Source organism: Littorina saxatilis, linkage group LG1 (genome assembly GCF_037325665.1).
Source record: "Littorina saxatilis isolate snail1 linkage group LG1, US_GU_Lsax_2.0, whole genome shotgun sequence".
Classification (NCBI taxonomy): Eukaryota; Metazoa; Mollusca; class Gastropoda; order Littorinimorpha; family Littorinidae; genus Littorina; species Littorina saxatilis.
In genome coordinates, this window is record NC_090245.1 from 13,135,901 (window position 1) to 13,159,727 (window position 23,827).

General features: G+C 39.2%; 2 protein-coding genes and 1 long non-coding RNA gene across 4 annotated transcripts in view; 2 read left to right on the forward strand and 1 right to left on the reverse strand.

Moving 5' to 3' along the window:
- The window catches only part of LOC138965362 (uncharacterized), a 66,962-nt gene extending 46,024 nt beyond the window's left edge, over nucleotides 1-20,938 (forward strand). Inside the window, exons 18-21 of the mRNA XM_070337531.1 lie at nucleotides 485-574; nucleotides 16,796-16,900; nucleotides 17,682-17,841; nucleotides 20,649-20,938. Coding sequence (XP_070193632.1) covers nucleotides 485-574; nucleotides 16,796-16,900; nucleotides 17,682-17,841; nucleotides 20,649-20,938 — 645 coding nt within the window. The remainder of the gene's footprint in view (nucleotides 1-484; nucleotides 575-16,795; nucleotides 16,901-17,681; nucleotides 17,842-20,648) is intronic.
- LOC138962256 (deoxynucleoside triphosphate triphosphohydrolase SAMHD1-like) overlaps nucleotides 1-23,827 on the forward strand; it is a 285,667-nt gene that overhangs the window by 68,315 nt on the left and 193,525 nt on the right. The gene's annotated exons all lie outside the window — the stretch shown is intronic.
- On the reverse strand, nucleotides 13,179-16,459 carry LOC138962303 (uncharacterized). 2 transcript variants are annotated; one of them, XR_011454473.1, is made up of 3 exons: nucleotides 15,742-16,459; nucleotides 13,934-14,049; nucleotides 13,179-13,344 (listed from the first exon to the last, which is right to left on the reverse strand). It is a non-coding gene; the product is annotated as an uncharacterized lncRNA (long non-coding RNA). The 2 variants fall into 2 exon arrangements; XR_011454470.1 differs by having other exon boundaries at nucleotides 15,679-16,323.

Below are 23,827 nucleotides of genomic sequence, written 5' to 3' on the forward strand. Positions count from 1 at the left end.
CACACACACACACACACACACACATTAGATTAAACCCTCCCATGGGCGAGGGCTGGATGTAAAAAAGCACCTGTTTGCGTATGCCATTACCTTCGTTGATAACGAATTTGTCTGGTCTTGACTTGTCTTCTCTCTCTCTCTCTCTCTCTCTCTCTCTCTCTCTCTCTCTCTCTCTCTCTCTCTCTCTCTCTCTCTCTCTCTCGCTTTCTCTCTCTCTCTCGCTCTCTCGCTTTCTCTCTTGCTCTCTCGCTCTCTCTCTCTCTCTCTCTCTCTCTCTCTCTCTCTCTCTCTCTCTCTCTCTCTCTCTCTCTCTCTCTCTCTCTCTCTCTCTCTCTCTTTTGCTTATTTGAATATGTTGGAGATTCTGATGGCAGGCAACTGCTGAGAAAAATCTTGAAAACAAAATACGTATATATGACAGAGTCTGAACCTGTAGCACTAAAAATCTAAATACCAATTGAACCATTTGTTGTTTTTGTAACAGGAAAACCCAGAAAAGGTGATCAAGGAATTGATTTTCAAGGAAACCAAGAAACCAGGACAGGACAAGCTGGATGAGAGGATTCGTATCCAGGTTCACACTTACGCAGAGACACAGCAAAAGACACACACGCACACGCACACCTCTTTAAGTCAAGTGTAGCTCATTCTGGCAGCGTCCTGTGGAATTCTCTCCCAAAATTTGTGAAAGTCCCAATGAGTCTCAATGCTTTCAAAAAACACCTTTCATTGTATTTAAGGCCTAAAAAAAAAATAGGTGTGGTTACGGTAACCCGACCTACCCTATTTTTAGGGGCCGACCCCATAACTTTTTATTACATTTGTCAAAAAACAAAAACAAAAACACCAAGAAAACGAGTGCAGAAAACGCAATCAAAGCGAAAGCGCCTGAGTCGCACACTTATTTCCCTGTCAAGTAGGTTTAATTTGTACACATTAGAGAAAAAAAAGTAAAAAAAAAAAAAAAAAAAGTGATTTCCTACCTTCCTACCCTATTTTTTTTGGCTATGTTACCGTAACCACACCTATTTGTTTTGGGCCTAATGTCAAATTAACTGAATAATTCGTTTTAGATTTATTTTCATATTTGTGACCCGTTCTCAACAAAATGATAGATAAGTCGCTAGCGGCCAGCTACTCAGCTAACAGAATAAGGGGGTTAGGGTCAATATGGTTGAAATTCACTTTTGTTGCTGTTTCGGAGAGAACTATATGCTTCATTTACCTTATACTGCCTGCGTTTAGTCAAAATCATCCAAACAATGTGTTAAACTTGATATTATTTATATATAATATCGATCCGAAACGTCCCTTTCTTGGAACCAAAGGCCACACTGTCAAACTGATTATTCGCAGAACCCCCGCTTATTACACATCGTTGGAAAGGTCAAGTACTAAATGTTGATCTAGTGCACTAACTTTCATAGAAACCCAATCGTAACGGTTATAACAGCCACACACAAAAATCTTTCTGGTCTCATTTCTATGCTCTTTTATACTATTTCTCACCATTAAACTATGAAGCATGTTTTACCTTGGTTGCTAGAGAAAAAATACCTGTTTTCAGTGTGACAACTTCAACAGTGATTTTCTTAAAATGGCCGACATGCTGGTTAGTAGCTTTTAACTCTAAAACTTTGCAGGAAGCTTAATTTATACATCCCCGCAACGATGGGAAAAGCCCTGGAAGTAGTTACATAGGACAATGTCAGCCTTTAAAGAGGGATTTATGTACTTTCTTAGCACCATCTGAGTGATCGACAAGAAGAAGTACTTTCTTAGCATAAACATATGTGACCCTCCACCACGAAATGAGTCGCAAGTCACCTCGCGCGGTTCTGCGTTTGGCTTGATATAAGTCCGGGGAGTGTCTGGTAACAGTGTGAGGATCACCTTAGTCACAGGCTTATAACTCAAACAGTTTTTGCTCTTTTCTAAAACGGGTTTCACCACTGGATAGAGCATAAACAACTCTTTATGAAAATGTAAAAATATGAAAATCATGCAAAGGTGACATGTGACTCATTCCGTGGTGGAGGGTCACATATTACATGTTAAAAATCAACTCATCTATTATTTTGTTTGAACGGGTCACATTTGTCCAAAGCATGTGTTTCATTTCATAACAACTCCAAGTTTTGATGCTTTCTGCTTTTTTCTCTCTTCTACGTTAATGTCCATGTAAATATGTGATAAGAGTAGTCCCTCTTTAGGCGAGGGCTGGTTGAAAAAAGATCGCTTGTAATGCTTATGCCACAACCCTCTAAAAATAAATTTTGATTTGATTTGATTTGATATGATCTCTCTCTCTCTCTCTCTCTCTCTCTCTCTCTCTCTCTCTCTGTCTCTCTCTCTCTCGCTTTCTCTCTCTCTCTCTCGCTTTCTCTCTCTCTCTCTCTCGCTTTCTCTCTCTCTCGCTTTTTCTCTCTCTCTCATATAATGCACTTATGTACACAAACTTATAACTGTTTTACTAATTATGTAAGTATGTAGTAGTAGTTATTATAGTAGATTTCGTCCCTCTTTAGGGCGAGGGCCAGATGCAAAAAAGTATACCAATGCTTATTCTGTTACCCTCGTAAAATAAAGAATTGTCATTGTCATTGTCATTGTCTCTCTCTCTCTCTCTCTCTCTCTCTCTCTCTCTCTCTCTCTCTCTCTCTCTCGCGCGCGCTTTCTCTCTCTCTCTCGCTTTCTCTCTCTCTCTCTCTCTCTCTCTCTCTCTCGCTTTCTCTCTCTCTCTTTCTCTCTCTCTTTCTCTCTCTCGCTTTCTCTCTCTCTCGCTTTCTCTCTTTCTCTCTCTCTCACTCTCTCTTTCTCTTCGCTCTCTCTCTCTCTCTCTCGCTTTCTCTCTCTCTCTCGCTTTCTCTCTCTCTCTCTCTCTCTCTCGCTTTCTCTGTCTCTCTCTCTCTCTCGCTTTCTCTGTCTCTCTCTCTCTCTCTTTTTCTCTCTCTCTCTCCCTCTCTCTCTCTCTCTTTTTTTCCTCTCTCTCTCTCTCTCTCTCTCTCTCGCTTTCTCTCTCTCGCTTTCTCTCTCTCGCTTTCTCTCTCTCTCTCTCTCTCTCTCTCTCTCTCTCTCTCCTCTCTCTCTCTCTCTCTCTCTCTCTTTCTCTCCCCTCTCTCTCTCTCTTTGCACTCCATAGGCTAGCACCACCATACTTGAATGCATTCATAACCGAGGCTCCTGAGAGATACGGATCAGATAAATATCTACTACCAAGGACCCGTGTAGATCTATATAAAACTAGTTTTGCCTTTGCTGGGCCGTCAAGGTGGAACTCTCTTCCTTCGAATGTTAAAACTAGCAAATCTGTAAATATTTTTAAATCTTCTTTAAAAAAACATCTAAACTGTTCTCTGTAAGTACACACCCGCGGTGACATAATCATGTGAATCTTACAGTTCTGTCTAATGTATACTATATTAATATTACTATATAATTATATTCACGTCATATTACATATTCATAGCATATAGTATTCATATTGTTTTACTTCGTATATTAGATTTTGTGTTTCGTGTGGCCGTGGTGCTTATGCTTATTTACTGTACATTTACATGTTATGCCTATATGAATTCATTATATTATGTTGTTTATATGCGTGCGGATGTGTTAGTGTGAATGTAAAGGGCACGTTGTAAGATTAGGCCCTTGGCTTAAAATGTTTACCCTTTATGTCAATAAAATGGTCTAAGTCTATGTCTCTCTCTCTGTCTCTGTCTCTCTCTCTCTCCCTCTCTCTCTCTCCCTCTCTCTTTCTCTCTCTCTCTCTCTTTACCTGTAAATATCAAGTCATGTCTGTCATTATCTTCTTTTAAAAGACAGCTCCAAAAGCACCTCTCTAACGATTAAGTCGGTGTACAATGTGTGCGAGTGTGTGAGGATGCGTGAAAGAGAGTGTATAGTATGCTTCCATTAACAAGCACACTATTATAGTAGGGACTAGCTGTAAGAAAGGACCATATGGACCTAATGCTATTATCCCTCAGTAATAAAGTTTTCGAGTTGGAGTTCTCTCTCTCTCTCTCTCTCTCTCTCTCTCTCTCTCTCTCTCTCTCTCTCTCTCTGCTCTCTCTCTCTCTCTCTCTCTCTCTCTCTCTCTCTCTCTCTCTCTCTCTCTCTCAGATTTGGTACGTCACCCTTTAATAACCACTATTTACAGTATAAACCCAATGTGAATAACGTAGACAGACTTTGCCCTTTGTGCTCAGATGATACACTGGGGACGGAAGTACATTTTTTACTTGTTTGTCCCGCATATACTGAGATCAGAGTGGAATTAATAGCTTCAAAGTATTATCGGAACCCATCCATGTTTAGAATGTGCCAATTACTAACCTCAACAAATGGCCAAGTGGTAAGACAATTAGCAACGTATATTTACAAAACGCACTACGATTTCGCACTGATTCTCTGGAAAATGCACAGTTGCAAGATGCAGGTCCATTATGTTGCTTTTTCTGCTTATTTTAAACATTGTTCGCTTGTATTATGTGTCACCAGTCTTATTATGGGCCGGAGGCCTAACAAATAAAATTTCCGACTCCGACTCTCTTTCTCTCTCTCTCTCTCTCTCGATCTCTCTCTCTCTATCTCTCTCTCTCTCTCTCTCTCTCTCTCTCTCTCTCTCTCTCTTTGATCATCATCATCATCACTTGATCATCATCATCATCATCATCATCATCATCATCATCATCTTCATCATCATCATTTACACCATATAATCATTATTAGCATTAGTGTAAACGTTGGTATCGTGTGAATTTTACCGTCGATCACTTTACATGTGTAACCTCAATTAACATGTTGCATGTTTCGCTTTTGTATGTTGCTTACTTTGTCATTTTGTTGTTTGTGTTTATGTGCTTGTTTGCTTACTTGTCGATTGTTTGCTGGTTCGTTCGTTTACTTTCTGTATTTGTCATGTTGTTTTGCTTGTTTATCATTTATTAGACATTTGTATTAGAAGTAAGGACCGGTTGTAAGAAAAGGCGTCGCCTTAAAGATATAGTCTCCGCCAGTAAAAGGCCTTCAGATCGCCCTAAAAGCTTTACCATAAGATTCTGCGTGACGAATAATGTTACCACACAGAAGGACAAACTTAACTTTGCAGAATTAAAAGTTTGGGAAGTTGAATCAATTGTCGTAATATCAAAGGAAAATGCACTCTTGTGATGTGTTCCGTGGGTGATGTCCCTTGATTCGAGACAACATGGCGACTATCAGGGAACGTTTTGACGAATTGGAGACTGACCAGGTAAGTGTCGGATTTGTAGACCACAGGAAATGTTGTTTATGATCAAATAGGGCTTTCCGGCAATACAACAGTCAGTATTAGTGTAAAAGTTGATCCCAGCAGGACTGCAAAGAAATCTGTAAGGCGAGTCAGACAGACATTTGGTTGGTATGATGAGATGGATACCAGTAAGTTCGTCAAACGGTAGTTCTTCGTCACCGGTCCCCGGTAACTTCGCCACAGTAACTTCGCCACAGTAGTCCGAGCGCGGCTGTTATGTAATGGTAATACAACCTTGCACCTCCCCCCCCCTTTCTCTCTCTCTCTCTCTCTCCCCCCTCTCTCTCTCTCTTTCTCTCTCCCCCTCTCTCCCGCTCTCTCTCTCCTTTCACAGAGCATATGTGATGTTGTGCGTATTTATTTTGTATCTCTTTTTTCTTTGAGTAGGTGAAGTACACAATATAAAATGGCATTTTCATTCTCTCTCTCTCTCTCTCTCTTAAAAATGTGAATCTTGAATCTCTCCCACAAATCAAACATCTGAAAGCATAAGCTCTAAGCATAAACACCCGCCCACCCTGCCGGTAACTTCGTCACCCGTGACGAATCTACCGTGTGACGAACTTACTGGTAGCCGATGAGATCACTTGTTTTCAGCTACTAGAGGCAGTAGAACGAGGACGTCAGCCGGCTTTGCATATGGTTTATCCCACACAAACTTAATACTGACTTTTCCCCTCCCCTCCAAAGTGCTGCTGATCGAACTTTGGACCATTGTAACGCTTGAAATTCGTGGAGAAACATCCAATCTGAAGTTAATTTTGGCTGACGTCTTTCCGATACGGCGATAGCTCAATCAGTGAATGTGTGTAGATCATGGATTGGAAAATCAAGGACTTGCCTTCTGAAATAATTATAAGACTCTGCATTTGCACTGTTACTCTTTTGATAATATATATATATAGATGCATTTTTTTTTAGCTACAATTCATACCACTGGAATAAACACAACAGTAAACTAAAAGTAAAAGTGTGCTTTGCTTGCAAGAGTGAGTAGAACAAAAAATACTAATTATCACACCCATTTTAAAAGCAAAAATTCTACTCGCACTAGTAAAGCTTATGAGAGCTGAATTTTATTTGTTCAATGGGCAGTCGATAGAGAATGAATCATGCTCTTCAAAGTCAAGTGAGCTTTTCTTGATGATAATAGGTTTGATACAGATACTGTAAATTGAGTAAGGATGAAGTATGAGAACTGTAAACTCTTCTCGTTCCGTCTAGGCTATGGAAGTTTCGCTTCCAGCAGAACATGCTGTCCTTACTAGTGCTAGAGGGCGGCAGGAGAGGAAGAGGTGCGGACAGAAAGTGATCTGCTGAGGAACCAATTTGAAGGTAAATCAGGATTAGTTTTAGTCCTTTTTCTAGTACTTTCCATGCACGGGTTCACACACACACACACACATGTATACACAGAATCATGAATGACAATAGCACTTGCACAAATAGTTATATAAGAAATAATAGGGTGAACTTTGATGACAATAACAGAAGATATTATTTTCTTGGGTGAAGAGTATAATGGGGATTTCACAGTTATAATTATGGCAAGGATAGAAGTGTGCTGTGCATCTGTCTGTCAAAAGGGCCCACCAACATTTTGTTTCCTCTGAAGAGCAATATACCACAGTTGTGTGATATAATTTTACGTGCAAGAATGCCTTTTGTAAAACAATTCCTGATAACATAGTGAGACACACAGAAATGCAATAGACAACACCCTTGTGACATCATTGTTATTTATTTTGCTGTCATTAAAATGATCCATTCATTGTTATTATACATTCATCAGAATACTTTCCTATAATTTACATGGAATGTATCCTGTGAGTCAACTTTGTGTGCAGACTCTCTTCAGTGTCCGAACCTCCCCCCGTGTACACTACATTGGGTGTGCACGTTAAAGATCCCACGATTGACAAAAGGGTCTTTCCTGGCAAAATTGCTTAGGCACAGTTAATAATTGTCTACATATACCCGTGTGACTTGGAATAATAGGCCGTGAAAGGTAAATATGCGCCGAAATGGCTGCAATCTACTGGCCGTATAAAATTTCATCTCACACGGCATCACTGCAGAGCGCCTAGAACTGTACCCACGGAATATGCGCGATATAAGACTCATTGATTGATTGATTGATTGAGGAAATACACAAGTACAGGTTGTAACAAAACTCTCTCCTCTGAATTGTTTAAGGTTTCAAGGGAAAATGTGCTAGATGTAATATGAGAACATTAGATGAGGTAAAATTTACAAACAATAAAAAAAAAGCAAGTGTGAAAAATCGCACGTTGTCAATATAAAAAAATGAATGTGCTTTACAAAACTGTACTTTCTTTTCTTTTGAAATAGTCACTTTAAAATTTAACAAGTCGCGTAAGGCGAAAATACAATATTTAGTCAAGTAGCTGTCGAACTCACAGAATGAAACTGAACGCAACGCAACGCAGCAAGACCGTATACTCGTAGCATCGTCACTCCACCGCCCGTGGCAAAGGCAGTGCACGTGGAATTGACAAGAAGAGCGGGGTATTCGTTGCGCTGAGAAGGATAGCACGCTTTTCTGTACCTCTCTTCGTTTTAACTTTCTGAGCGTGTTTTTAATCCAAACATATCATATCTATATATTTTTGGAATCAGGAACCGACAAGGAATAAGATGAAAGTGTTTTTAAATTGATTTCGAAAAAAAAATTTTGATCATAATTTTTATATATTTAATTTTCAGAGCTTGTTTTTAATTTGAATATAACATATTTATATGTTTTTGGAATCAGCAAATGATGGAGAATAAGATAAACGTAAATTTGGATCGTTTTATAAATTTTTATTTTTTTTTTTACAATTTTCAGATTTTTAATGACCAAAGTCATTAATTAATTTTTAAGCCACCAAGCTGAAATGCAATACCGAACCCTGGGCTTCGTCGAAGAGTACTTGACCAAAATTTCAACCAATTTGGTTGAAAAATGAGGGCGTGACAGTGCCGCCTCAACTTTCACGAAAAGCCGGATATGACGTCATCAGACATTTATCCAAAAAATGAAAAAAACGTTCGGGGATTTCATACCCAGGAACTCTCATGTCAAATTTCATAAAGATCGGTCCAGTAGTTTAGTCTGAATCGCTCTACACACACACACACACACACACACACGCACAGACACACACACACACCACACCCTCGTTTCGATTCCCCCTCGATGTTAAAATATTTAGTCAAAACTTGACTAAATATAAAAAACACACCATTGTTCATAAGAAATACTTTGCAAGTTTTGCTCATCGTTCAGGTTAGTGGTGTGTTATGACTCGTTTATGCCTGGTTCAAGCAGGCATAGTTGTAAAAATGGGTATTGACTGATTTAAAAGTGAAATAACAATCTTTCCACTTCCAGAAACTTATCCAGGAACCAGGCCAGGAGAAACTCCAAGCCCTAGCCTCTAAATGGTGAAGCTGAATGCTGGCCTTATGACAGTAAGTACCTATTCCTTGTGTGAGATTTGCTCTAAATCCTCTGCAAGTGCAAGCAGACAGTTGCCACTATTAAAATATTTTTTAAAAAACTCTGAAATAATTCTGTCTGAGAATAGGGTTAAAATAACAGTTTATAAACATAAATCAGAGAAAGTAACCTTACAAATAAGGGGGCATAAAAAAGAGGGTTTTTGTACAGTACATGGGTACACTGGGCACGAGCTATGAAAAGGAAAGGTGTACCAGAATTCAAATGTCTTGGAGAAATGTGTACAAATGAGGCAAAACTCGCCTCTGACAAAATGGATATGATGCAAAACAACATGTTTAAATAATCAAGTATTAGAAGATTATTTCAAGGAGAGGGTGACATATAGTATATATGTGTCTCAAGAGACAATCATGTGCAATTCATTCAAAGAAGCTAAAGATATGTTACAGGTGCCTCTACACAAATATTCACAATGTCCCAGGACAGTCTTGTTTTACTAACCAGTGTCATCACTCATGTACATTTCTTCTTCTGTGTTCGATATAATCTATATTAAATTGCTTTCTGTTTTATATACCTGCCTCAACTCTGTTCTATCATACTGGAAAGCCTGTACCGTCACAGGTGTATATCCCCCCCCCTCCCCACACACACACACCAAGACATGCTCTATTACATAAATTACAATTTCTTCTTTCTCATTATTTTCTCCAATTTTCTTAAATTTGGTGCATATTTTTTTTAACAATTTTAATGTTTAAATCTGAATCAAGTTTTGTCACTGAAAGATGATTTTCTGTTTACACTCCAGGATTTTGATGCACTGGTGGTTGGTGCTGGATGAGAGTTTCCTTTCACTTGCTTGGGCCCAGAGAAGCGACGCCCTCGTCCTGGAAGAAGCAGAAGAGGGAGACATCAATAAAACACAACACTATGCTGCTTACAGACAATTTATTTTGTGCAAATATGGTTATTTGGGAGAACGAGTCCAAATAGCCAGATACAGTTAATGTGTGTAGGCCATAAGGAAAAAATGTACCGATCCAGCTGGCCAGTACACAGGCTATATATGCTGGTCGCCTGTGCTAAGTACAGAGTTGTGTCAAAAGTCATGCATGTTGAAAAGGTGAATTTAGAGCGTAGGTTTAGATCACCCCAAAGAAAAATCACATAAACCAGTCTGGGTGGCCGGGTGGTAACGCACTTGCGCTCGGAAGCGAGAGGTTGCGAGTTCGACCCTGGGTCAGGGCGTTAGCAATTTTCTCCCCCCTTTCCTAACCTAGGCAGGGATGTCGTTAGGCGTCAGGCATAGACCGATTGAAAGGCTCAAATGTCCGATTCACATAGCAGCATGGCGGTCTGATGTCCTATCGTTTTGAACTGAGCGCTGTCATTCTCCGATAAGAACACCATTCCTTCGGACAGCGTGATATTCGTTATTTTCCATTCAAGATACACATTGTCCAAAATTGACCGAGCACTCTCGCCTACAGGTGCACTGAAGTCGTGTAGTGCTGATCTTGCGTTTTTGGGAATTCCAAACCGTTTGCGATATGAGCCGTTTGGGTACAACCGTCTGCAGCACACTAAAGTTTAGGAGTACGGGAGACAACTCCAACTGACTATAAGTCTTGCGTCTGCTTTTGGTTTCAGTTTAAGAAATTTTGACGAAGCGCATTGAATTATGCCACCGAATTAAAACTAATAGGCCTGCCAAAGATCAACAAAGGCTGAAGACCTTTGGCTTTTCAACGGCATCCTGTGCTACGTTTCGGTCAAAAACAGGTGAAAACGCGACGAGCGTCACAAGAATGACAGTGCCAATGACAGTGTCGCATTGGAAACTGACACAGCCACGGAAAGAGACGTTTTGTATTTTGGGACTGCTGCCGGAAGGAGACCGTAATATATGGTTTCATCACTGTCAACTGGTTACAGAAAAAATCGTCTGCTCCAGTGAGCGGCGAAACCAAACGGTTGATTATCACGTGACACTTTTGTCATATTTAGAGTTGTTTGCACAGTAAATACAGCCGCGAAAAATAGCTCGCTTGAAACTGTCTTACATATCAATTCCTTTGTAATTTATAAATTACCAAAAAAAACCATGAAAAATCATTATCGACGATCTCGAATCTGCTTATTGTTCACAGAACCCACTGTATATTTACCACTGGGTTACATTTTCATTCCTATTTGCTGATGTGTAAAACTTTTTTTTGTACTGTGCACACTATTTACTCGAGTCAGTAGTTGCGGGTAAAATCTGATCCCTGTTTTGAATTTTGTGGAATCATTTTGCGACATATCGATAAAGTCACGAGACAAAGAACATCAACAAAGACCATATGGGCAATCATTTTTGCGGGGTGTAACGACTTTGTCTTTATAAGAATAGGAATCACATCATCTTAAACTCTACACATGGTGACAACTGCAACGTTTATCAGTTTTGGTGGCGCTGATTCGGCAAATGAAATGTTTTAATTATGTTGTGCTGGCTTGCAGCCCAAGAGAGATATTAAACAAAAGCAAATGTATTTCTTCAGGCCTAACCATCATAATGCCATATATGCATGGTGATCTGTAAACTTTTGTTCTCTGTGCACAATGCATGTGTAAACATTTTGTTGTTCGCAGAACGCAGAACCAATTTCACATTTTAACCCTGAGGCTGGTTGTCGCGACATATGTCGCGCTACTTTAGGTATACTGTCACCTGGTTGTCACGACACATGTCGTGCTACTGGCAGAGTCTGTTTGGTCGGTTCCGATTACCTCCCATGTATGCGAAAACCTATATTATTATGACCGTTTTTTGTTATTTTTCTCTCTGTTAATTACCAGTGGCTATGTAACATGTGTTACAGAATTGCACCAGTGTAAGAGTTAACATTTTATTTTTCACTCACATGTTTGCTGAAGTGTACAAATTTTGTTCCATTTAGTGCTGTTTTTTTCCCGTCTCAAGACATATATGGTGATGTGTTCAACTATTGTTCTCTGGGCACATTTTTTTGCACAGTTATGTCCCTCACTTATGTCAATGTAGCCGCTAATTTGTTTAAGTCCAGTCAATCGTACAAACGTTTCATTGTGGGTGACTCGAGCTGTCGGGGTACTGCGACGAGATATCTTTCCCAATTATATGATTGGTGTTATATATTCTTTTACACATTTTAACTAGCATTCATCATCTTGGTTGAACTTGAAGCGTGACAAAATGATTTTGTCACATTGATTGAATTTTCAGACTGTCCACATTGACTGAAATCTAAGAAAAGGGCACAATTTAACGCTGTTTTATTCTTTCCCAATTATATGATTTGTTATTGTTCACAGAACCCACTGTATATTTACCACTGGGTTACTTTTTCATTCCTATTTGCTAATGTGTCAAACTTTTTTTTGTACTGTGCACACTATTTGCTCATTTAATGCTGTGTTTATGTGTTTGTTTCACTCCCATGTGTCATATTTTCTGAGATTTCGGTCAATGTAGCCACTTTTTTTGTTTGGCCGCATTTAGCCTTTCCTTCGTAACTGTCTGTCTTCACCAAGCTGTAGATTCTTGCATTACTAATGGCGAGCAGCTATGCAAGAAAACAAAGAAAGTGTATTCAAGCGCCGAGCCGGGTAAAAAGAAAATATCACTACATTGACCGAAATTTCAGAAAGCGTCACATGTTTGCTGCTGTGTAAATGGTTTGCAGTTCATTGCACATTGAACGCTCCTTTTCTTAGGTTTGATGTTTTATCACATTTTGTTGTTCTGTGTGTGCTAGCGCTTTTTTGGGGTAACTTTGTCGCAATTACTTCTAAATTTAATATGTTACTGTTGTCACTGCACAAGTCATGGCCAATCCACCACTGTGCCCTTTTTTATCTCTCCCAATAAATGTATGGCATTTTGTTCTGTAGGCGTTTGCCATTGCACATTGAACACGTTTTTGTTGTTGCTTATTCATAATTAACTCTGTAATTAATGAAGAAGAAAAAATCCCGTGCGGAGCACGGGTATTACTAGTAAATTATAATACATTACATAAAGCTCTAAATATGTAAAAATATCGGTTTCCTTGCCAGACAAGGAAACTCAAGGCATCCTGTCAGGGAGAGAATGAGCTGAACTCATTTTGACCTGAGTTCAGGATGATGGTAGAGAGCATAGCAAATTTGAACAAACAGTCCCTGCTTTTGAATTTTTGAAGAAGCACAGGAAAAATGTTTTTTCTTTGTATTTATCTAGACTTTCTACATTTAGAGTTTTTATTCAATCTATCCCGCAACTCACATTTTTTTTAACAGTTTCCACAATTTGACTGAACTGATGTTTATTTTAACTTTAATTTGAACTATCATTTATTCGAGTCTAAAAAGTCTGAAAGAGTTACAATGTGTCCTTTTTGCTGATCAAAAACTGTTATTATATGTACCTGAAATTTCAGTAGTTGGGGATGTTTCTCAGGAAGTATTTGCTCATCTTGTAGAGCCTTCAAAGCAGGTCTCCATGACTGCATACCCTAGGTCCCTGGTCATACGACAGCAGCCAAGAGTGCTCATTGACAACATGGTGCAGCTGTGGAAGTAATACAACAATGGCTCTAAGTTATTGAGATCTCTCAAACAGTGAAATTTAGAATCTAGACACTAGTTTCATGTTTTTCCCCCTTGAACTGTTCAGAGAGAATGTGTGGCTGTGGTCTTGAGATTTACATCAAATAAAATTGAACAATGCTCTTGTCAATTGAGTATATTTGTGTGCATTTGTTGTTTCATTTATTAATAATAATAATTGACTTGTTCTGTAACTGTAACCATTTGTTTCTCCGCAAAAACGCAATAATAAAGAAAGAGACAAGTTATTTTCAAACCAATGGCAGCTTATGCAATCCCGGCCGATTTGCTTATACAAATAAATATTATATACACATGATCTTGATAGAAAACTAAACAAATTAAAAATATGACCACTCACCTGCACTCATTCTACGGCATGTATTTCTTTGAAACTAATTACATAGTCTAAATAACAAATGAAAACACAGGCACACACACACACACACACACACACACTCTGACACACACACACAATAAAACATCATTCACTCTTCCATTTCATTTGGTTCAGAGACAGCAATGTGCAAATTATAGATTTATTGACTTACACCGACTCCTCTACAGATGAAATTAAGAAACATCTGACTCCTGCATCACTGGTTGTCGTCCGCCAGTTGCCTTGATAGATGTAGAAGATTGCTGTTCTTGTGTCTTCGCATAGTAACTGGTAAATGAAAAAAAGGTATGTGTGAGTTTTTGAAAATATGCATCTGTGCACATACACATTACATAACATACCATATGCTATGTAAAGATGTAATTTTCTCCACATGATTTACACAAAGAAACCATGAAGAGCGTATGACTACATTTTAGGCCCCCTGCTATTTTATTTAATAATAGTTGGGAGGTACAGAACTCCTTCAGTCAAAGCATGGAGCGCCTCCTGCCAACTTCTCAAAAGATTGTAACACCTTCCTGGCTGAATAATTTGACAAATGTATACAAGTATTGAAGTAGGGAGTAATATATTCCTTTTTATATACAGCTTACCTCACTGGAAGAATATTGAAAAATAAGTACAGGAATGTGATCTATGAAATCTGAGAAAATCAGTTCATGAACAGGAGGGAGTCTTTAAATGGGAGTAAATTAACGAGGTTATGAAAACAAATTCTGAGTAAACAATGTCTTAAAATGGAAGGTCAAAGGAGTCTGAAAGTGGGGGGTCTTATAAAAGTGGGATCCACTGTATAAACACAAATGAATGATAAATATACAAAGGAACAATCACACCAACACACACCCATCCCCCTAAAAATAAAGCTTATTGTTGCGTACATTCTCCTGTTACTTCTCGAAGTTCTCCTCTTGTAATTTTTTGTTCTAATTTTCTAAAAGAGAACATGATGAATGTATTGAAAATCTGTCTGCATCCTCATGACTGTTCCCATTTCACTTATGCCTCTTGGCTGCACACTGTCACAGAATCAGCTGTTCCGAGCACAAATCCTGCTCGGCAATGTTTACAAATGATGTCCACGTCATAGTTTATAAATAGCAACAGAAACAATAGTGGCGCTAGACAGTCTCAGACACCCGTGTACACAAAGCACAGCCATGTGTAAGTGATGTTAGACTCGCCTGGCGATAGGTTCTTGGCGTTACCCACCCCCCACCCCCCCTAACAGTATAGCGCGGACCCTAGCGTGTCACTAGCAAAGCGGGCCTTACTCTCTGTATAGTGCGTTCACTGAGAATTCATCACTTTGTGTTCCGAAAACATAACAACTAGAATCAGCCGCCACAGCCAAAAAAAAATACGTATGCATGCGCTCGCTTGATCAAGCATTCATTGCATCGATACAGTACTTTGGTGCGTTTTGTTTCGTTTGACTACTTCCTTTATGCTTAAGTCTTTTCTATCCTCAGTTACTTTTTATTTTTTCTCCGTCTTTGTCCTCTTAAAGAGCGCTAGTCACTAAAAGTCAGCAATTGACGACGTGACGAAAATATTCTGAAATTCTGAAACAAGCAAGATGGAGGATGATGAGTTTGATTTGAAACTTTCGTTTGAGTTGTTTCTTGACAACAAATCGTACGTGGAATCTGAACGATTTACTGAGGAAGATCTTCGCAATGAACTGTGTATCGCGGTGAAGAAAATGACAGTTCTGAGTTCGTCAAGTCAGTGACGGAATTTACGAAAGTGCACATGGATACAAACAGTGGCTGGTCCATTTTCGTGAAATGGCAGGACCAGCAAGCATTACTGATTAAAAATGTAATGAGGCTTCGGTCAGGAAAAAGTATAGATCTACACAACAACAAGAACTTGGATTGTCGTACTTACAAATCTAGCAGGATTTCTGCGAGCGCTTCATCGGGCGGATTCTGCCCCAACGGTTACACTTACACTTTTAGTTTTACAGCCTCCTGTATCCATCGTTCCCATTGATATCCTATGAATATGGTTCGCTTGTTGCGTTCTGCTGTAGTTTGTCGTCTGCGTCGCTTCCGTTCAGGTTCTGTCATTGGTTTCCTTTACTTTCTGGACTCAATTTCGTTGAGAAATGAACTAGCTCTTTGCGATACGTCCGGTTCGTCCGCCATTTTTTGCCAGTTGTCATGACAGCAGCCGTCTCGGCGAGCACAGGCGACGAAAACCAGTCTTGACGGCCAATTTTAATCTTCAAATGGTGGAGAGCTCGGTCGCGACCAAATGCCAATTTACTCATTTTGATTTAATTATTTAGCATACTTCTGGTGCTTTATTGAGCAAACCGAGCCAGGTGCGTCTTAATTAAGGTACACTAGATTCCTCAAACTCTTCAAATCGGCCCAATTCGGCAAAAAACTCTCCAAGATGGCGGCGTGGAGACTCTATCTTTAAACCTCTATCCTTGAAAAATAAAGTTCTATCATCATCATCTCTCTCTCTCTCTTGCACATAATGCAACTAAACATGTGCTGAATGGTTCATCAATTCATTTAAAATGTATGTGCATGTTAAATAAAATTATAATAATATGCAGATCTAAATTAAGTTATGTTAAAAATTGACACTTGGAAATTGTACTTAAAATGCAGCATGACAATTTATTTTTTAAATTTGTATCTGTATACAGTTATAATGTATTAAGTTTGATGTGATAGTTCTTTGATTGTATTGTTTTCTGTTCCTGTTGACCCTATCATTAGGGCGAGGGCTGGATGTAAAAAAGCAATATTCTTGCTTATCTATTACCCTCGATAATAAAGATTTTGTCTTGTCTTGTCTCTCTCTCTCTCTCTCTCTCTCTCTCTCTCTCTCCATCTCTCTCTCTCTCTCTCTCTCTCTCTCTCTCTCTCTCTCTCTCTCTCTGTATTCGAACATTTCAGTAAAAGTAATACATATAACTCTTCGCCCTTATATTTTCATTTCAATTATTTACGAGTCACTTTGTGTGCTCCTTGTTTTCCTGTTTTAGGTTTCCACACTGGACTACGGCAAACAGGCCAAGAACCCTGTGAACGACGTGAGATTCTTCAAAAAGAGCACACCAGATAAGGCTGAGGAATTCAAGGCAGTTGAGGTGAGTTTATTTTGTGCTTTTATGCACTCAAGGCGAGATGATGGCGAGATGCATGAACAGTACCCGACCAAAGACCCCCCCGCGCGCACTGTTAGGATGATTTGTTTGTCCATTTCAAACTATTTTGACAAGGTAAAAGGTATCTTTGAAAGACACACACTTTCGTGCAGAATATTTTACTGGCTGCCACTACAACAATTAAAACAAAACTAGTCGTTCTACCAGTAAAATGACCTGCACGAAACAGTTTTTCTTTTTCAAATATCTTTCTGATTTGTATTTTACAACAGCTCGACAACGACCAATATGGCAATAAAAGTTGTTTGTGGGTATGGCGCGTTCCTTTATCCTGGTACCATAAATGATATACTGTCAAACATGCCATCTCATCACACACACACACACACACACACACACACACACACACACACACGCACGCACGCACGCACACGCACGCACGCACACACACACACACACACACACACACACACACACACACACACACACACACACATGTAGACACAGAGGCGGTTCACATACAGGTACGTACACGCACTCACTCACACACATAATCATAAAGAAAAACAGTTATAGTATAATTATGTCCAAGGGAAAGGCCGATCTAACTCCATGTAAAGGCCTGCACTGTTGTGTAGGTTTAGATTCTTGTTTACGCCACACTCTGTTACTGACAAAACCTAATCTGAACGTGTCTGACATCAGTCTTGTCACATCCATAGCTTGCTGTTGCAGAGAGTGTGTATTTTGTCTTTTTTTACAGGTGTCCTTTCTAGTGCCTCAGCTTTGCTTCATGGAGCATCTGGTGCGCGTTTTCTTCAAAACGGGGGCTGATGATAAGTCTGACGAAAAAAAGCTGATTGCGAAACTTCAGACGGTTTGCCAAGAATGGTGTGCCCAGGAATTGAAAAAGAGAACTGAAGGTCAGTAGGTTTAACTCTTTCAGTATTTACACATTGACATCAAAATCAGTTCACCATACTTGATCTTCAAATAATTTTTTTTAAAGACACGCACAATTCACTTCAGTAAGTACCATCCAATACAGACTTCAGTTCAGTGTTGTAAATGCAATTTATTTTCTTTGTTTGGTGTAATTTCCACCCAAGCCCTTATTTCAAGCTATTTCAAATAAGAATTATTCATGCGATGTTTTGCGTTGGAAACCACGTTTTGATGAGTAATATTGCATTCACTGTTTGTGCCACAGTTCTGACTTCGTTGCATTTGTGTGGAAACACAAGTCTATGAGAACTACAAGTTGATATCACTGTTCATTGGCTCTGTCGACGCCCGTATGTAACCCGCTTGCTTCCCTTTATATAATAAACCGTCTATATGATCTATAGATCGTCGTCCTCCCGAACCATATCCTTTGTATTTCGTCAAGAATTTAGAATTCTGGGTAAGGAAATCCCTTCATGCAATGTCGTCAGCGCCTGTTGGCGGTTGTTTAATGCATTTTGGAGCCCGACAACAACATAATGTCGCTGACGCTTGAAATTAACGCTACTTGATATTGCTTTCCAAACTTATACGAAGTCAGTTATTAACTTAACTTGCCTCGGACAGTGAGATAAAGAGAACAGTACACAAATTCGAACGGAGAGACTCAGAAACTCGAGTCGAGTCAATACTGATCCCCACGCTCGACAAGTGAAGTGTAATATTTGATTTTAAAATCTTACTCGCCAACCGTGCGACAGAATAGCTCAGTTGGTAAAGCGCCCGATCACTTTGCCTGACATTGGTAGTCACGAGTTCGATCCTCTTCTAAGTAATCATTTTTTAACTCTTTGTTTTTAATTTTCTGAACTCGTCATTCCTTTATTGTATTTGTATTTTATTCATTCCAAACGTTTTGGTTGATCTAAGGAATCGAAATAATCAAAAAGTTGCATAATTATAGAGTACTTCCAGCGGACAATTTCCCAGAATTACCCATTCTATTTTTTTTTAGTAACATCGGGTTTTGTGAAATGCCTTATGGGTATCACCACGACTACATGTAATGATGAAAACATACAAAACTCAAATACGAACAGAGAAACTCGAAAACCGAAGAGTTGACACATGCTCGAGAAAACCACGTGTAATGTATGTTTGCAGTTCAAGTTCTTATTTTCAGACCTGGAAGAAAGCCCACCCCCTGTCCAGGTGGATTTGGGTTCGAACTTCCTAAAAGGCAAGAATTTAAAAAAAAAACTTTGTTCTCACTTTTTCTCTTCTTTTCTGAACTCTTTGTGCTTGTGTTATATTCATTTTGATATATTCCAAATGTTTTGAGTCGTGCACTGAAATGGAATATAGTGCGTGAGTGCCCATGAACAGCTTTCCCACAATCCCGTATTTTATTTTTAGTACGGGATGCCTCTAAGAAAAAGTCAAAGGTCATAATTTATGTATCACTGCGTGTCGACTGATAGTAATAGTTGGTGAGCACTTCTAGTTTGATCCACTTCTGGTGGATATCATACTCGTGTAGTAAAGAGATACGTATAGATTTTAAGTATGTTTCTATTTTTGGTTTTGCTTTTGCTTTACATTAATGTGTAACACTTTAGTTATATGCAAGCCCTCGGAGTGCATTTTAATTGCAACACGGTACAGACATCATGCAATGCTTCCTTCACATGTTTCACATATTACGACAATTAGTTAAAGGCACAGTAAGCCTCCCGTAAACCATCACAGAGCTCCCCGAGCGTCTACATACAGTACAGGCATACTTCCATTTGAACGCTCACCGAACGGGAACATCCTGGCTGCTTTCTGTCGAGCGTGAGAAATTTTCAAAGAATTTATTTTCGTGGACTTGGTGCTGTACAAATGGCGCCTCGTTTTGGTGCTGGACGGCTGTTGTGAATATTCAACTTACCGGAAATCACGCCCGGACAGTAAGCCTCCCGTAAACCATCACAGATACTGTCAGGCTTTTACACACAGTACAAACACCCTTCCATTTGAACGCTCACCAAACGGGAACATCCTAGGTGCCCTACGTAAAGAGCGAGCAATTTTTAAAGAATTAATTTTGCAGATTGTCAAAAATGAGTTACTTCCCTTGGACCGTGGTGCGTTTTTGCGCTAGACCTAACTTTTAAAATCTAAATAATAAATTGACAGCTTGTTACACAAACATTCTTTAATCATAAAAGAATTCTTTTTTCATCAAGACAAGATCAGTACAATTCGAAGTTTTGAAAGTTTGAAAAAAGACTGAAAAGCCCGGAAGCAGGATCACGCAAGGGTCGTAGCAGACGACGGTTTATGCATATCGCCGTTCCTCTCTGCAGTCAAAAGCCATCGCTAGAGTTCTTGTGAACCACAGCCGTTTGTTTCGTGCATAAAAACGTGCTATTGTAGATAAGCTCACATCGAGTCGCATTCAAATGACTAACTGGCGACTACATTGTGAAAAAGGGAAACTGGATCACACGGGTTCACGATGGCTCAGGGGTAAGATAAACCACGCAAAAATAAATTCTTTGAAAATTGTTCGCTCTTTACGGAGGGCACCTAGGATGTTCTCAATCGGTGAGTGTTTAAATGAAAGGGTGTTTGTACTGTGTGTAAAAGCCTGACCGTATCTGTGATGGTTTACGGGAGGCTTACTGTGCCTTTAAGTAACAGTACACTGAAACTCAGACACATTTAGCTGATTTGTGTTGTATACCTGCGATCTCATCCCTTTCAGAATTAGAATGATCATGTAAGAAAGTAAATTTAGGTTTCAGAAGAGATATTGATGATGATGATGATGATGATGATGATGATGATGATGATGATGATGATGATGATGATTATGATGATTATGATGATTATGATGACGACGCCGATAGCGTTGACGATGATATGATGATGATTCTTGAAATAGAAGCTGACCGCTTTCGTGATACCCGAGTTTTCACCGACATTGTGAAGGAGAAATGCTTTCAAATTGCAGATCACGCCACAAAATTCGGGGAAGAGGCCTATCTCACATTCAGCCCCACTTTTCACAAACTCAAAGAAATGTGAAGGTCATCGTCAGCGATCTTGTCGCACCATATCAAGAATTCGGCAGCAGCGTATCAAGTGTTGTCAATCATTCATGGATGTGCTGATCTAATAGCGATGACAAAACTGCACTTATGGGTTTTCGGTTTTTAACTTCATTTTGATTGCAAATGAAATCTAGTACTCTAATTTGTATCACTTAATCGTTTTTGACTTTTTGTGTGTGAAATTCACCAGCTTAACATTATCTGTTCGCTTTTTAATTATACTTATTCAAAAATTTTAACTTATTCAAACTGTGTATCAATGTAACCTTTTTGATTTTGTTGATGAAAGGCACCGTATTGAAATTATTTGTTCGCTTTTTAATTATACTTAAATAAAAATTAAAAAACCCACTGCTTACTTATTTTATGTTCAACCAGTGCAGAGGTTCCAGATTTTGGCCACAATTTTTCTGTGGGCAAAAAGTCTTTATTCGATAGGTGTGGGTTTTCACTGGTGGCTCATTGATTCGACAAAGTCTGGCGGCGGAATGAAGTTCAGGGGTGGATGTTGCAGTGAGTGCTGGGACGGGGCGGCGTGGGAGCATACTGGGAGAAGGAACAAGCGTCGGGACAAGCATAAAGAGGATGAAACAAACACAAACAAATAAAATAGATACATAAAGAAGAGAGAGAAGAAAAAAAAAGAGAGAAGAATAAAGTAGACGAAAGAAGATTAAAAAGAAAAAAGAAAAAAGAAGATAAGTGTGTGTTTTACAGTCGACATGTCTTCACGGTTATGAAATATGATCACTCTGATTCCGACAGTTTAACCCTTTCTTTGCATGGTTGTCTGGCTATTTCAGGCTCTTCATGTACAGAGCCACAATATCATAATCAACAACAATTGGGTGAAAAACGTATTTGCTGTATGTCATTGTTAAATGTAAAAGGGGAGATTTAATTAAATATGCATGTACTCTTCATCGATGTTTGAATTTTGGAAGGAATGAATGTTATTTTTCCAAAAACGAAAAGAAAAAAATCGCTAGGTGTTTTCGAAAAAAATTGCACTTTTCCCCCTGTCGATTACTCTTTGTAGGCTGGTCAACTATTGCAAGCCTGATTTTATCAAAATAGAATATTTCCTGCGAACAGCGACTAAACACACCAACCTACGTAACATACATAAAGCCACATGCAAAATGAGAAAACTGATGATTTGATAACGGAACTTATACACCTATCCCCATTGGTACATTTTTACGGATAATTCCTTCTTTTATTAGTACAATATCTAGTTTTAAATGATCAGATATATTTCAGTAATCTAAATTAAAATCTGCAAGTAGTTTTTGGTGAACAAAAATTACCTTTGTGAGATTGCACAGAAGACAGATTGTGGAGAAAAAAAAAGCCACTCTTCGTCCTTTTCTTCTACTTTTTTTTTTATTTTTATAAATAGCAGACTAGCAGACTCGGCATCAGCCGTGACTTGTTCATGCTGACACATAATCACTATAGCAATTGAAATATTGTTTGCTTGTACTTCATGCGAATTCCACAACTTCATTGATATTCATACATACGTACTGAGATACCGCAGATGTTGTTATGTGATCATACTTGAACGCAGATATTTTTAACCAGTTCTGTGATCCTGATTTGTTTTGTTATTTGACGCTATTTTTTATGGGATGGCTTGTTTTGTGGAACTCTTTTTAAAAACCCAATGTTATGTTTTTGTTTTACTTTTGTGATATATAAGTTGTCAAAAAATAAGCTTACGTTGTGATAGTTTTCGAGCATACATATTTTGAAATGTGTTTATCATTTGGTGACAGTTTTCATGTTTGCCAATTGGTGGTTCTCTTTAAAATATTTTTTCGTGTGAAGTGTCTGTGATTTTGCAAATTTTACTTATTTGGTGAAATATATTTTTGTTTACTGAATGTGATATTTTTTCTGATCCAATTGTTGCTGTGGTTCTTCATATACCTGTTGTAATTTACATCTGATATCCACTTCGCACATATCCAAGTTCTTGCACGCGCTATCTTTTCTCAAATCTATTTTCATTGACGCTGGTTGGTCTTGAGATTAAACGTTTTGCACTCTTTGAAACTAATCTTCGATTATGTTTGGCCAAACCAATGCGCGTCGTTTGGTGCTAGTTTCTGGGGAACTGCACAACGCTTGCCTCTTTTTACGCTTTCTTATCTTTAATAGAAGTGCAATAAATGTCCGATACGACTATCTTTGCGTTATATTTTGTGTCTGTAATAGACGACACGGGTCGACATGATTTGAGAGAGAGAGAGAGAGAGAGAGAGAGAGAGAGAGAGAGAGAGAGAGAGAGAGAGAGAGAGAGACTGAGAGAGCGTGTGTGTGAGTGTGTGTGTGTGTGTGTGTGTGTGTGTGTGTGTGTGTGTGTGTGTGTGTGTGTGTGTGTGTGTGTGTGGACATCATCAGGGCGCGTATGCAAGACGATGCGACTGCATGTCCTACGACAAGCGCCCCGAAGTTTGATAGCTCTCTGTCCGACAACTTTTGTCGTACTGCCGAATTCACAGGCATCGGACAGCCTCCCCGATAGCTAGCGGGTGGATTCCCTTGTTTACGGTCGCTCTGCGCGTGCGCCTGACGCAGCAGCTTAGCCCTGTCAAGGCCCCGCGTGCTGTGACTGGCTGACCGTGGCTGGCTCACCCCAAATCGGCGCCACGCAAACATCTTGATATGCATCAGACGCGTGAAACCGCAACGCGAGTATCACTTGCGAGACAAGAGGCTAGGCCCCCATTCTGTTCGCAAACTGAATGTTGTCAGTTATCACATCCGTTAACAATCAACTGCAAAATATCGTGCATGCGGAACTGTATGAATTTGTGCATGTATCCCGTCCCTCAAAATCGTATGTCTTCCTGTA